At 36.4% G+C, this 16,371-nt stretch overlaps 1 protein-coding gene across 3 annotated transcripts in view; it reads right to left on the bottom strand.

Annotated features, from left to right (window-relative positions):
- The window catches only part of si:dkey-220k22.1, a 112,150-nt gene that overhangs the window by 82,387 nt on the left and 13,392 nt on the right, over positions 1 to 16,371 (bottom strand). For all 3 annotated transcript variants that reach the window (XR_012406912.1, XR_012406911.1, XM_001336167.9), the window contains exon 2: positions 9,201 to 9,399. Coding sequence is in view for 1 of the 3 variants with exons in the window: in XM_001336167.9 (XP_001336203.4) it covers positions 9,201 to 9,399 (199 nt within the window). In the remaining 2 variants the exon portion in view is untranslated. The remainder of the gene's footprint in view (positions 1 to 9,200; positions 9,400 to 16,371) is intronic.

Genomic DNA, 16,371 nt, shown 5'->3' with positions numbered 1-16,371 from the left:
GTTTTTCTTTATTTTGTTTCAGCTTGCCTTTGGTCTTGCAGCTCAGGAAATGGCTTGAGGTTTGGATCATGACCACAGCAGAGGTTTTTAAAGCAATTCAGCCTTCAGTCACTGCAACAGAACGAATGACTAACACAGAAACATGATACCTACATAACATGTATATAGAAAAATAAGTTGTACACTGCCGTAGTGAATAATGATGAATAATGAACACATGTATTAGAAAACAATATATATTGTGAATACGCTTAAAGCATCTGTTTGCTGATTTCAATCAATCTTAATTAAATTTTTTACATTAAAAAAAGTTATTTTTTATAAATTATCATAAAATTCATAAAAACTTTATCGTTTTATCATAAATTTTGACTTTTTTCTTGTGGATTGATGTGAATAATACCTTAATTTTATTTCTATATATGGTACAAAATAAACCGACAGAAATATATTGTCTAATAATAACTCAGGATTTCAATAAAACAACTTGTAAACAATATATGTACTGAAATGTTGTATACAAATAATCAGCAAAACCATTTAATATCCATGGATTATTAATAAATCAGAGAGAAGCATTTTTTAATACATGCATTTTACATATTTATTATATATTTTACTTAAACTGCTAATGTTGTCATAATTTTTTGAATATACTGTACAGTGCTCTGCATAAACGAGTACACACCATTTTAAATATTTATATTTTTATCAATTAATATATTTTGCTGGATTTAAATGAAATTTTATAAAACAGATTTTTTTCATAGAAAATCTAGATATACAAAGATAATAAATATAAATTCATGTGAAATATTGCAAAAAAATTGTAATTTTATTAGTGTTTAACAAGACTATACATAGTAGTATTACGGCATGGGATAATAACTGCTTTCAATACACAATTTGGAAAAGTCAAGGTTTTAAAACCATTTTCTGAGATTTTTTATTTATTAATTTATTTTTTTTAATTTAAGACAACAGTATCCCCAGCAGAAAAGATATCTAAAGATGCCCTTTTTAATTCTAAAGATATCTGTGTTTTTGAAACAAATGAAGAGAGCAGAAGTCAATGATTGATTTAAATTATTAATTGACTAACATGTTTACTGCTCCAAAATAGTTCAAATGCTTATCAAAATAAAATATATTGTGCTCAAAGGGGAAAAGGTTTTGTTTTTTAACCAAACATTTAAAAAGAATATATTTTTGAGCAGTAATCATAATACCATCAAACCGTAATACCATGATATTTTTATCCAAGGTTATCATACTGTCAGAATCTTATAGCGGCCCATGGCTAAGTAGTATACAATACAAATAGAGGCTGTGCGATTCATCTAAATCAAGTTGCAATTGCAATTTGAAACATTGCAATCATGAAACACATCTGTGTGTAACATTCTTACTAGCCAATTGAGTGGGCACACTTTAGTTTTGCCCAATCAGAATTGCACAACCAAACTATGCGGAACGGCCAAAATAAAACAAACAAACAGGAAAGCACGGACGAGTGAGGTGACGGCATCTGCTGCTTCGGAAGCATTAATAGAAAAATTCATATCAAAGAAAAACAGCATGTCAGTAATATGGGAATATCTTGGTTTCAAAGTCACAGACACCAAACAATCATTCATTCATTCATTCATTCATTTATTTTTCAGCTTAGTCGCTTTATTAATCTGAGCTCGCAATAGTGAAATGAACCGTCGACTTATCCAGCATATGTTTTACGCAGCGGATTCCCTTCCAGTTGCAACCCATCACTGGGAAACATTCATACACACCCATACACCATGGACAATTTAACTTACCAAATTCACCTGTACCAAATATTTTTGGACTTGTGGGAGAAACCGGAGCACCCGGAGAAAACCTATGTGAACACGGGGAGAACATGCAAACTCCACACAGAAACGCCAACTGATCCAGGCGAGGCTCAAATCAGCGACCTACTTGCTGTGATTCAAACGTGCAACCCACTGCGTTTACCATTCTTTATCGGTTTTATCGTTTTTTTTATTTGTAAAGCTGCTTTTGACTATTACATGTGTGCAACTTACTTAATTCATTCGGTTAGGTAAGGTGAGATCTCATACTTAGAGAGAAAATTTGCTTTGCAAAGGCAAAGTTATATAAAGCACTAAAATCAGTCCTCTGTATCGGACTATCACCATGACAAAGAATCAGTACTCAGTACTGGCTGCAAAAATTCTGATCAGAGCATCCTTTATGCTGAGCACAGTATGCTTGAATGTATAAATAAAAACAACAGATACACATAATAAATATTTGACATTGGATATCTCAAAACAATCAATATGTCATCAAATCATATCAACATCAAAATCCAGCTGAATCAAAAGCTTCTGAAATATGTCGCTACAGCAATATTAAAAATGAATAAATATAAAAACTAATTCCCAAGTATTTCTGCCATCATCTGCTGAAAACAAATGTCTAAATGTCTCGAAAATATCCAAGTTCTGATGTAATGGCCAAAACATAAAAGGCTTATTGATATGACAAGAGCGAGCCAGTGAAGTGGCGTGTTCAGACAAAGAGCAACATTTCCAGCAGCTTCTGGTCAATAATGCGGCATTTGCCAACAGTTTCGCCTAGACACAGCTTCTTTGTTAACTGTTAACATCTAGACTTAAGGGTGCACCGAAAATCATGGGCTCCGCCTCCTCCAAAAACCATGAGATGAGGCCCTGTCCATAAGCAGTGATGGTGTGCGCGAGCGATGCAATTGTTAAACCACTCAGTAAATCAAGGGGGATGCAACACAGAATTTTCTTTCTATACTTTCTTTAATCTTTCCGTTGCTTCACAGATGGCTTTTTCACAGTGCCTTTCTCTCCTGTCAATCAGAATCACTCTCGTTTTCTGTCTAGATCAATAATAAACACTTAAATGTGTGATGCATTGATTGTTTCCTGCTTGTGTTTGAATAAAGCAACAGAGTAGGCCTATAGCGGGAAATTTCACCATAATAATTGTGACTTATAATGCTGGTAGTGTCAGTTGTCCCACTTGGGAGTTGTCTTCAAAGATGTCTTGAATGCATCTGTCTGCAGCTTGAGAACCTAAAGCATGTAATATACATATATACGACTCTGGGCTAATGACCCATCACTCTTCTTCTGTATTTTGATGGATGTCGTTATCTGTGATTAAGTGTGGTGATGTACTTCCCAGCATGGACTCATTAATCACAATGTAGCAAGTGACATAAACATGCACACAGACAGTAGCTTAACTGTGCAAGTTGCAGAGTCAAATATCTGAAGATAACCTTGTGATCAGTCCTAAAGAAACAAATAATAACATGTAGTGGTGTAACGGATCACAAATCTCACGGTTCTCACACTATGGTTTTTGAGTCCCGGATTGGACCATTTTTCAGATCAGCAAAATAAGGAGGAGACAAATGTCGTCTGCTTTCCATTTATACAAAAATATTACAGCAAAAATATTAAAAACATAACTAAGAACCTGCAATATTAATAAAATCAAGGAAGAATCAGTAGAAAAAAGGAAAATATTCAATACGAAAAATGATCTCTCATCATTAAATTAATATAATATACCGCAAATGAGAAATAAATAACAAAAAAAAGGAATAAAAAGACATTATTGCTCAATTATAAGAATTACTAGAAAAAAAAAAGAGTAGAATATTTAAATAAGGCAAATGAGTTGATCAGCCATTTTTAATGATGTACAAATATTTTGCAGCCTGTATATTTCATTCTCTCGGAGTTTATAGTAAAATTATCGTTTATTAAATGATTAGTCATTTAATGTTTCAAAATTCAAAAACGCATACAAATAACAGCAACTTTAGCAAGCGAAAGTAAAACCGGACATTTTAGGAGATTCAGGAACTACAGTCGGACACATTTTGGCGCAAAAGGCACATCTCTGAGGGTCTGCAGAGGACATGAGATTGTCTGTGTGCTGATGCTTCTTGCGCACACAGAGCTAGCAGTACCAAATGTGCGAAGGGAGAAAACATTTTCCACTGATTAAATGGAACTGGCTTTCTTGGACGGACACAAAAAAGTAAATTCTATGTGTGGAAAGTACTGAGGACTGTCATTTTTGAAAACCTATTAAGTGATATAATTTTGATGGTTGTGGTTAAATAATGTTATTGCTACAAAATTTACCAGCGTCAAGTTCCATTAAACGATGATTCTAATATTTACCATAAACATCACTGTATACATCTGAACTATAAACTGTTCTCCCAGTATTTCTGTGTTATTCAATTATTTGTTACTAACTGAAAAAGTGTAAAAACTGAAATCTCTCAATCAAACACTGTTTGGAAAGCAGCGCTTTGAAGGATTAATAAACATATGCAAATAATAATTGACATTTATTGTTCATATTACAAGGGTTTGAATTGAGATTCATTCATTCATATTCTTTTCTGCTTAGTCCTTTTATTAATCTGAGGTCGCCACAGCGGAAGGAACTGCCAACTTATCCAGCATATGTTTTACACAGCGGATGCCCTTCCAGCTGCAAGACATCTCTGGGAAACATCCATACAAACTCATTCACACTTATACACTACGGACAATTTAGCCCACCCAATTCACTTGTACCACGTTTTTGGACTGTGGGGGAAACCCACGTGAACGCGGGGAGAACATGTAAACTCCACACAGAAACGGCAATTGACCCAGAGGAGACTCGAACCGTCACCGCGCCACCTTGAATTAAGATCATGATCTTTTAATGTGTAATTGTGCAGCTTTACAATAAATGCAATAATGCAGGCTAAAAATTCAGTGACAGAAAACACCTTTAATTAATAGCCTAAGAAAGCATTTAGGTCCTGCCAAAACTTCTTCGGTCATCATTATATTCTACAGGGAAGCTAAAATTATTTTATACACGTGATTTGAATGAAACGGGAGGTGATCTCCTTGCAATTTTATAAATGTTGGATTAACCTACAAGTTTAAAAAAAAAATCTGCGGGTCGTGTATATTCCTAACTGTGTGTTGTGATCCGTACTCTACTTGATCCTTGATCTGTTACACCCCTAATCAAATGTATATATGAGTAAATAAAGGGTTGTTTATTTGATTAATTGCTTTTTTCAGTTTAAGCTTAACATTTTCTGGACATTTTTCTGTTTTCTTACTACTACTATTATTCTTACATGCTGATTTTGCTGTTGATAGGAAAGAGCACCTCATGTTCATTATTATACAATCAGTACATCACTGCAACTTCTTTTTACTTCTAATCTAAGAGAGAAAAAGAGCTTCACTGAGAGTAAACAGGGCATTGAATTACATTCATTCCAGTGAATGTTCCGTGTGCAAGAGTGCAGGCTAAATTGCCAGATGTAGTTCACCTAACTGCCACCAGTGTCAATGATAACAACGGTTTCTGAATTCTACTTACTTTCCCTTTAAAACGTAAGACTATACAGCTCTTGTCTCAAATGAACGTTTCCGACCCCTCAAAGCACATATTCCTCAAAAAAAGCAAGTAGAGTAGGATTTTATGAATGACAGATTGGGTGGTGTAATGGAAGCCCTCTACAGCCAATGTTCAGAGAGGGAGCAGGAATGCTGTGAATTATGATGCCTTTCTCCATGTCAGGGGGAGCAAAGGGGGGCTGAAGTCTTTGAGTCCGTTCCAAATCAAACACAAGCGGATGGCTGACTCTCGCACGACTGCGGCTATCCCGTTTCCATCTGCAGTCGACTGCTGTGGGAAAGCTATAATTACTCTGTGTGGAGTCACTAACTTTACCCTTGCACGCTCGTGTCTGCTTTGCGTACGCAGATTTTTGTACATAGAGAGACACCGTCAAAATGTAAGCACATAGTTTGTACATGCATAGACCAGTTTGGACTTATTCTAGGCCCACACGGAATCTGCGCACACAGAATTCCGCAGAGTTGTAGCCCATCATTGATTCTGTTTATTTACTTGTGTAAATGTGTGTAAACTTATATTTATTCAGTTTTTAAACTAATTACAGTAATATTATTGACTAATATGAAAATATTTATATGATTTACTTACAATGCAGTTTGTAAGGTAATATTTTTTCTCAGATATATAATGAGAAACTTGCTTTGTTTATCAAATAAGTGGATCACAAGGATTTGCATTGTAATCATTACATGCAAGTTAAAAAGGTGTTACTTTTTATTTCATACATTAAGGTTTTAGTTATAATACTCCCAAAATCATTTCATTAATTTTCTTGTCGGCTTAGTCCCTTTATTAATCCGGGGTCGACACAGCGGAATGAACCACCAACTTATCCAGCAAGTTTTTTACGCAGCGAAACATTCACACACACACTCATACACTACGGACAATTTAGCCTACCCAATTCACCGCATGTCTTTGGACTGTGGGGGAAACCAGAGCACCTGGAGGAAACCCACTTGAAGGCAGGGAGAACATGCATACTCCACACAGAAACGCCAACTGAGCAGAGGTTTGAACCAGTGATCCAGCGACCTTCTTGCTGTGAGGCTACAGCACTACCTACTGCGCCACTGCCTCGCCTACTCCAAAAATCATTCCGCATAAATCTACAGATTTTGACCAAAATTCTGTGCAGAAATGGCAAAAAAATGTCAGCAGATTCCGTCTGGCTCCACTTATTGCACAATATTTATCCCTTGTTTCCACTAAATGCTACGTCCGGGTCATCCTGGTCAGGTTTGAAAATTGAACTCTTACTTTGTAAGTGTTGTGTATAGTAGAACGTTGTGATCAATGTCATTCTCGCCTAAAGAAGAAAGTTGTACAGATAGTTTACATATTGCATCTTTTGCATGTCTTATTAGGTTTATTATTTCAAATGTAGATGTGAATCAAGCATTATATAAAAAAAAGAGCGACACCTATCAAGCTTTTCACACATAGACGCAACATGTGAACGGCCTTGTAGACCATTGTTTCCCAAAGTGGGGTTTGGGACACTCTGGGGGATAACGGAACAAGGACAGGGGCTCACTTGGTGATTTCCAAAAGTCAAATAAGTTTTATTGAACTATTAGAATCTCAATATTTTATAAAAACACACAGAAGATAACAATAGTAATTTTTAATAGTGAGAAAACAACAACATGCAAATGAAAAGCCATCAGCTTTAAATTATTATTTTTTTCATAGGATTGGAATTAGATTAACAACACAGCAATAGCATCAGTTGCAGCACATTTAACCAGGTTAAACTTTGACGCCTTTATGGCAATCAAATACATTAAAAATAAATACAGGCCACAGCTGATTATTGAGGATGATCTCTGAGTGGTGGTCTCCAAAATTAAACCAAAAATAGGCTTGTGCTAAAAACATTGTGTCCACCGTCTTTAGCTGAGGTTAATATTAAATTAAACAAATTAATAAATGACTATGAAAATTATATGGTTGTAAAACTTGCATTTTTTTGTGTTGTCAATATGTATTTATATAGGCCTATTGCTTTCTGTGCAATGTTTTTATATTTATAACCACCTCATAGGAATTTGGGGGTAGCGAGTCACTGGCAATGTTATTGTAGGTGTAGTGGGCTGAAATGTTTGGCAACCCCTGTTGTGGACAACAATGGAGAACATACAGCAGATCCTTTCATTTTGCTTCATGGCTTTTGGTTGTTTGTCATAAGATGACAAGCTTTGTTTCAGCATGGTTCATTACTGTGTGCAGTCATTGTATTAGAGTGTCATGTCTTGTACTGTACATGGTGGGATTGGTGTTGTAGTTCTGCTGGCTTGTATCATGTGCTGGTTACAAATCTCTGTAAACCAATAGCATTCAGAAGCCAGTTTAGCTCCACTCTCTTGGTACCATGCTGAAGTTCTATCTACCCTTCTGTAAAGGTGCCAAAAAAGTGGTACGGTATAGTTCACTATTTTGGTACTATTGACAGTGGTAACAGAAGTAAATGCATACTGTAACTGTACTGTCATACTTTGTCATTTGTGATATTCAGTCAATATTTTGACTTTTTGGCGAGATGAACATATAAAATACAAACATTAGTATTTGCTAGTAAATATATATTTAAAAATACTTGCATGTGCTCATATAGGGCTGTTTTGTATATTGCTCAGCCCTATGCTTAGAAATACATATAGTGTTGTGTTGTTCACATGGCCGCATGAATGAACATGCAGCTTTACTTTGAATTGCTAAAAGAAAACTTGCTGTGCAGGTTTTACTTTGTACACTTCATTCAACAGTGCAAAGGAAACAAAACAGAAAAAGAAAGTTATTGTGCCGTTGGCAAGTAATATCTTATAGGTTAATAAAATTGATAATAATTCATTATGCTTTTCTGTTGAATGGATGAATACAGATACAGACAGACAATGACACAGGCAGATGTATCAGTAAACAAATAAATCTGATAATATATATATATATATATATATATATATATATATATATATATATATATATATATATATATATATATATATTATATTTATCTATTTTATATTTATTCTACCTATTCCTGTTAGTTATACAATAACATTGAAATGTAGCACTGTGTAGTAAACAGTGACAAATTCCAAACAATGTGTTGAATTGCTATGGCAATATTAGCCTTCTGTAACCTAACTGTATTGTAAGAACAGGTGCACAAAACAACACAAACAATGACAGAGATCTGAGACTATTACACACCAACAGATGTGCACAGACACGATACACTCCGGGGAATGTACATGGTGAACTCAGACTCAGACACTGATACCATGGAGGAACTCACCGGGAAAACCACAAGCACTTGACAGGTGACATACTGTTACGATGATACAATAATGGGGACATGATTGCAGCAGTTTGACGGGAAGCTGACAACGTTGAGGGCGAGGGAAAATCCAGCAGCTACTCTACTGCAGTGCAGAGAGCCATTTCTTTATGCCTGCTCACTTTGTTTATGATATGTCAAATTAAGGTCACACATAAGACATACAGTACAGTACAGCTGTAGACTATGAGCCAGAATAAGGCAAAAAAAAAAAACAATACCACACAAATAGCTGTTTGACTTAAACACACAGAAGGTGCAATTCAGTCAAGATTGCCCTAAACTGCCCTAAAATCCTAATAAAAACTTTTAGTCAAACCCAAGATTCTGTCAAACCAAGTCATCATGAAAGCTAAGGGTGATATTATTGGTATCAGACACTCACCTATTGCAGAGTCCACTCACGGCTCCATAGGAGTGACAATCACATGGCTGGCAGCCGTTGGTCCCATTGGTAAAATACTCATCCTCACATTCATCACAACGTTGACCAGTGTATCCAATTATGCACACACACTGACTTGTGACCGAGTCACAGGTATACGGGTCCACTGAACCCTCAGTACTACAGTTGCACTGCAATCCTGTGTGCAAGAGAAAAGAGAGATTGACAACTTGTTAGCGATGCTTTAAAGAAGTAGATGACTTTATACTACGGTGCTGTTGAATGCATGATTCTGATTGGCTGATGAACATTCTAAAGTATGCGATTATTTTTGGGGAACGACACAGCTAAAATAGTGCCAGGCAGGTCTTTACTGCATGACACTTCCATATTACCATGATCATTTCAGTGATTTCACTAAATTGTCAAACTGAAACAAAACAGAAGGCTCTGGATGAAATGCGTAGGAAACTAGTCATGCCTCCTAAATAGTATTTGAAAATAGAATTAGTATGTCCCAAATCACACTATGTTGAAATGAGTATTCCCAAAGTTACCCAGATGGTCGACTATTACTGGTAGAAATTTAAAGTGCATATCAGTGTGTACTCCAACCACTATTATTGCTCACAATACATTGCATGATGGATGTAAATTCCACTGGGATTACAAACATTGATAAAATGTGTTAACAAACTACAAATGAGGCAGACATGCAAGTCCAATGATTAAGTGGAGAGGCTTTGGTGAAGATGTTTGAATGATTGTTAATTCACATTACTTAACCTAACAGATAAAACAGGCCCGGATTGGCTAATCAGGAGAACCAGGAGAATTCCCGGTGAGCCGGTCCGTTTTTTGGCCACGAGGGCCGGTGTCCCTAGCTGCTTGCACTCTCAGCAGTTGCACTTTTTTTCATTTATTTATTTATTTGACCATAGCCTCACTCTTTTTATTCATTATTTTGCCGCAGCTCTGCTCTTTTTATTTTTTTTCTCGCATCCCCATAAACAAAATGCAGCCTGCAGATTATTAATGATGTAACTATCATCATTCGACTCTAAACAGCGGCACCTTAGTGAATGTAAGAATTTGAAAAATTAATATTGATTAATATTACACCTGCTCAATGAAAATCAGATGATTCACTACATTAATAAATCTGACATAACTTGATCAGAAATCTGGTCATATGCAGGTCATAGTGCTATATTTGTTTTTCTTTCCATCCTTATCAAATTAACAGTGCCACTGTGGTGTAGTGGTTAGCACGTTAAATTAAGACACGGCCGACCCGCGTTCAAATCTCATCTGAATTTTTTCATTTTTTATTGTTAAGACATATAATACTGTTAGGGTTGTTGAAAATTTGAAGTTCTAAAGCAGCTGTTTTCTTGAAAAAAGACGTGACAGTGTCCTTAGAAACTGAATTGGAAATGACCTTATTTTAATACTCAGTCGTGAACTGAGATGGGCCGGTCTAAGGCTTGAAACTTCGGGGCTAAAAAGGAGTCCCACTCCGGTCCTGAGATAAAACATTTATTTTTTACGCTTTCCCCATTATATTTAATCTGCAATAACAATGTGAACTTTTATAAAAATGTGCTTGGTCATTAACTTCTGAATGCATAATTGTGCAAACAAATGAGGAGATTTCTCTGCATAAAAGACCAACGGATGGCAGACTATTGTGCTGCTGCTCCAATATGGTAGACAATTACATTTGAAAGAGATGTGAAAGATGTGACGAGATGATTGGCAGGGCTTGTAACTAAGCTAATACTCTTTTGTTCACACTCAAAAGAATGCACTTGTTCTTCAGACAAAAATGTGACAAATGTCTTGAAATGCAGCATCTGAAAAATGTGTGGTAAACGTAGTTTAAGTTAACTGTTGCCTCTGGTCCATTGTAAAAGAGTATTTAAAAAATTGTTAGAAAATAACACACACTTGAGATGTAAGCCATCACCTGGCTTAGTGGTTAGCACTGTCGCCTCATAGCAAGAAGGTCGCTGCTTCGTTTCCCGGCTGGGCCAGTTGGCATTTCTATGTAGAGTTTGGATGTTCTCCCCCATGTTGGCGTGTGTATCCTCCAGGTGCTCTGGTTTTCCCCACAGTCCACAGACATGTGTATAGGTGAACTGAATAAACTAAATTGGCAGTTTTTTAATGGAATATTGTATGAGTGTGAATGAGTGTGTATGGGTGTTTCCCATTAATGGGGTGCAACTGGAAGAACATCTGCTATGTAAAACATATGCTGGATAAGTTGGCGGTTCATTCTGATGTGGCGACCCCAGATTAATAAAGGTACTGAGCCAAAAGAAAATGAATGAATGAATAATTCAACGGCCCATTGTCAAACATACCTAATATTTTATAGACAATAGAGGAAGATGTTAACAAAATATATAAATGGGACCAGTAAAACTAAGTGTTTGCATTGGTCTTAGTTGATGCAAAAAGAAGTTCTAAGGGAGAAAAATCGGTGATCAAAAGTGTATTAAATAAGTTGAGTTTCCTATGTTTCACTGGCTTGTCCATGTTCCAATGGTCTTGGTCTTCATACATTGCCAACTATCAGCATGTATCTATCATCATAATTTACACACTATGATGTTGTTCCAAACCTGTGTGACTTTTGCTCTGTGGAACTGAAAAGGGGAAGTTTCAAAGATCATTCATGTTGGTTTCTATCAGCTTTTGAAGTTGTGAGGCATGTTATACGGTTTATGGGTCCAATCCTTTACTCATTTGAATTTGCGTCATTTATGACCACTCTGCACTTATTTGACATAAGCCTTTACAAAATCATGCTGTAAACAGCAGTCTCTGGAGTTGCTGTATTGCTGAAACCAATATTGATTTCACCAATGATTTCTAAAAGCGGAATCACTGACTAGCCATTTGAGATTAGGCATGGATAAACAACACAATTGTTATGATATTGTATAGTTCTACAGAACACTATGAACACATATTAGTAGTATTTGTTTAGCACCCAGAAACTGTGATGTGTGACTTCAGACTTAACAAGCAAATACAAAATCAAGAACTGAAACTATTTGCTTTAAAGCGGTGCTCAACATTTAGTCAAACTCTGTTCCTTCTCCATAAAAATTCATAACCTTGTTTAAAGTTTATTGCTAGCGTATATACCCATTTAGATAAAAAGCAACAACAAAAGACAAACAATAATGAAAATAATACTGTTATTGTGTTGCTTACTAGATTTAAACGGCATACAGTAAACTGCATACAGTAGCTGTTTAATTCCAAGTGGACTACTAGCTACAATCTAATTTCATTGTTCATTGTTCAAGAATCACACTACATAAGTAATATTAATCTAAGTATTAACAGTTTTTAAAAACTGTCTTATTAGGCAGCACGGTGGCTCAGTGGTTAGCACTGTCGTCTCACAGCAAAAAGGTGGCTGGTTTGAGCCAGTTGGTATTTCTGGGTGGAGTTTGCATGTTCTCCCCGTGTTCACGTGGATTTCCTCCAGGTTCAAATACCTGCACTATGGGTGAATTGCTTAAAAAAAAGTTGGCCGTAATGTGTGTGTGTGAATGTAAGAGTGTATGGGTGTTTTCCAGTACTGGGTTGTGGCTGGGAAGGGTTCTGCTGCATAAAACACATGCTGGAATAGTTGGCAGTTCATTCCACTGTGGCAACCCCTTATAAATAAGAGACTAAGCTAGAGGAAAATGAATTATTTAATGAACTGTACTTTTGTACAATATTCAAAGACCATCAAACACTGCTGTGGAAAATACAAGTATCAGGAGGACAACTTTACATGACCTAGGTTGCATCCCTACTGCTACACAGTGTAAAATAAGGTAAAATATAATTCTTGCTGCAGTATATTCATAACTTTTTCACCCAGTAACTCTTACAGTAGGACTTTCAGTCAGAGATTCAATCAGTAAGAGGTCACAGTAAAGCACAATCGCGTTTGGTTCTCCACACATTGAGAATCATTTTCACCATAACGTGAGCACAAAGAAAGTGTGAATTTATTCAAAGCTGCAGGTTGCCACTTTCCAATGCTATCGCAGTAGGGGGAATAGCACAGGGCCTGAAAATTTTGAGCTGAAATCTCCCTGAAAAAGCTGTTATGAGCAAAACCGCAACATTATGATTTAACAACTGCACCTAATGGGAATGATATGGAAAGTGCACACTTGATAACCAGTGGGGCGACTGTCCTGTACCTCACTGTGATCTCACTGAAATACATCAGCTTGATGAAAACAGTGTGTTCTTGGCCACTGCCTTCAAGGACTGTTTCAAGGAATGTTTAGTAGAATTTAGAGAGGACATGAGCCTGGCCTGTCCTGTTATCAGACAATAGTACAAACTGTCCTCTCTCGTGCACGTCAACACCCCTGTAAACTGTTTTTTGTTGTTAAAAACAGCATACTCAGTAACTCAAAAGCCTCCAGCACCTACAGCAGCAGTAACGTCACACATCTAATACCATCAGCAATATTACAGAGGTCACAGAGAGGCTGTCAGCGAAATTATTTGCTCCCAGAAGCCAAAAACTCAGCAGAACAAAGAAGCCTTCTTATTAAAGCAGCATTCATCCGACTGCGCTGTAATATTGGTGCATTTATCTAATTCCAAACTGCATCACGCACATGCAGTGTTCAAATATAGTGCATCTGGGTAAAACAAGAGCAGGTGCTTTATCCCAGAGGAAAAGCACAGTAGGGCAATGCTGTGGCGCAGTAGGTAGTGCTGTCGCCTCATAGCAAGAAGGTCGTTGGTTCAAGCCTCGGCTGGGTCAGCTGGCATTTCTGTTGGTGATAAGTTGGTGGTTCATTCCGCTCTGCCGACTCCAGATAAATAAAGGGACTAAGCCGAAAAGAAAAAGAATGATTGCATGAATAAAAAGCACAGTAGCTGTAATTTGCATTGATGACAGTTTCAGAGAGACGAAATAGGAAATACAAGAAAGAAATGACAGATTGTAGTCATTTCTTTGTACCGTCTCTGACAAAATGCTAAAGGCAAGCCTTGGATTGCTAGTAAAACATCATGAACTGTATTTTGAAGTGTTAAAATAGCACCCATCCATAAGGGAGCACATCTGGTAGGTGCTAAATTCAGAACGGTCCCATTTCTTCAAAATGTTTAACATATTGCATGCATAAATCCAGAGAGGACCATTCCTGCTGTGTGTCATTGTTTTACAGTGACCTCCCATCGGACCTGCAAGTGTGAACAGGAGAAAAACACACACGTATACACATGTGCACTGACGCAGTGAGGGAAATGGAGCGCTGTGATATATTTAGCAGAAGCTCTCAGCGTGTACAGTTCCCTTCGCTGACTGGGGGCAATCTGATCTGAATCAGAGGTGACCTTGCTGAAGATCGGATTACACAATAGGAGAGCTCTGTCAGACAAAGTCAAAAAGAAAACCTTCTCTTAATGGAACAAATACATGAATGCATCTTATCAGACTCGTATCGTCTTACAGGACTCACTCCTAGCCTACTTCTCGCAGTCCCTTGAGAGCAGGCATCATTTCATAGAAGCGCGTATACACTACCGGTCAAAAGATTAGGGTTAGTATAACTTTGTTAGCACTAATGCAAGGATGCAGCAAATTGATCAAAATTGACAGTAAAGACTTTTACATTGTTAAAAAAAAAAGATTTCCAATAAATGCTTTTCTTTTGACATTTTGATCCTTTAAAAAGCATCCTAAAAAAAATAAAGTTAAGCAAGTACAATCAGATCTATAGTACTATAACTCAAATATAACCTATTGACAGCATGAAATGAATTTAAACATTTAAAAAAAATAAGCAAATAAATAAATATATGTATAAAACTATAGACAAATAGGTAAAGTTCTCTAAACTAATTTTGAAAGGAACATCATCAAGCAGTAGGATTCATTATTAGCAATCCCATCAATCATCCAATCAAACTTAGGACCATCTCTATAAGTATATACCAAGCTAGTCCTATACGGTTATCTCATTAGCCCCTTTCACACAGTGAAACCGGAAAATATCCGGAATATTTCCAGAACGACTTTACCGGTAAATTAAAAAAAGTGCTGTTCACACAGGCAAGGATGTTCCGGAATTTTTCTGGAAAAGAACATACACACATATATTCCAATATACCGGTATATTCTGACATCATTAACCAGAAATCAGCTCTAAACGGCTGCGCTTGTATTTGTAAACATAGATGAGGTCAGGCTTTTGGAGAAACACTTTTGCATGTCGAGATGTACATAATATGTGTGTATGCTTGCGCTCACCAAAGCACTTCTTCACGTGCACACGCAACTGAAGCAGAGCTTGAAGGTAAACAAATGGCGGATTATCATAAGCATTTTATCGATAATTTTTTACACAGTTAGCATTAATAATGAACATGGAAACATTATGTGACTAACATCTAGCAGCTAAATGTGTCTGAAAAAGTATTAAAAGGCTTTTATTTTCATAAACAGCTTGGATGTGAATGCATCTAAATGTTCTGAATGGCTGGATTAGATGTCTCACGTCAGCGCACATTCTAAACATAAACACACTTTCCTGCAATTTTTCGTCTGTTTTCACACAGAGCAGCATTCCTGCAAATTACGGGTAATGTTACAATTTCTCTTTCTGGAAAATTGGCAAAAATAATTTACTGGTATTTTCAAAAAGGGTCTGTTCACACATGATCCCTTTCTGGAAAATTGCCGGTACTTTTCTAGAAAGGTCTATGTGTGTAAAAGGGGCAATTGACTTTGCATCTCTCCAACCACAAAGCTCCACACTTTTAGCCAGATTCATTCCCACTTTTAGCTTTCTGTTCAAGTGCTTGAACAAGTTACTAGTAGAGTTAATAGCAGTCGAAATTCTTTGAAAACTGCAGAAACCATGCCATGTCCAGTTTCTAAAGTCAAATTTAAGACTTTCAAAGACATTTTGAAGACCATTATGAATTAAATTTCAGACTTATAAAAGGCTTTTATTAAACTATATATTATACGTTATTTCTAAGCCACAAGGTTTAAATAAATTGTCAAAACAAGCAAAACCTAGTTGTATTGATATGCATTTCACATAAAAATCTTTAAAATCTAAATTAAACTAAATGTACGCACAATAGTCTGTTCAGTTCAGTATCTTTATATAGACTATAAATA

Source organism: Danio rerio, chromosome 5, assembly GCF_049306965.1.
Source record: "Danio rerio strain Tuebingen ecotype United States chromosome 5, GRCz12tu, whole genome shotgun sequence".
NCBI lineage: Eukaryota > Metazoa > Chordata > Actinopteri > Cypriniformes > Danionidae > Danio > Danio rerio.
The sequence above is the reverse complement of the archived record's forward strand: the minus strand, read 5'-3'. Positions and strand labels throughout refer to the sequence as shown.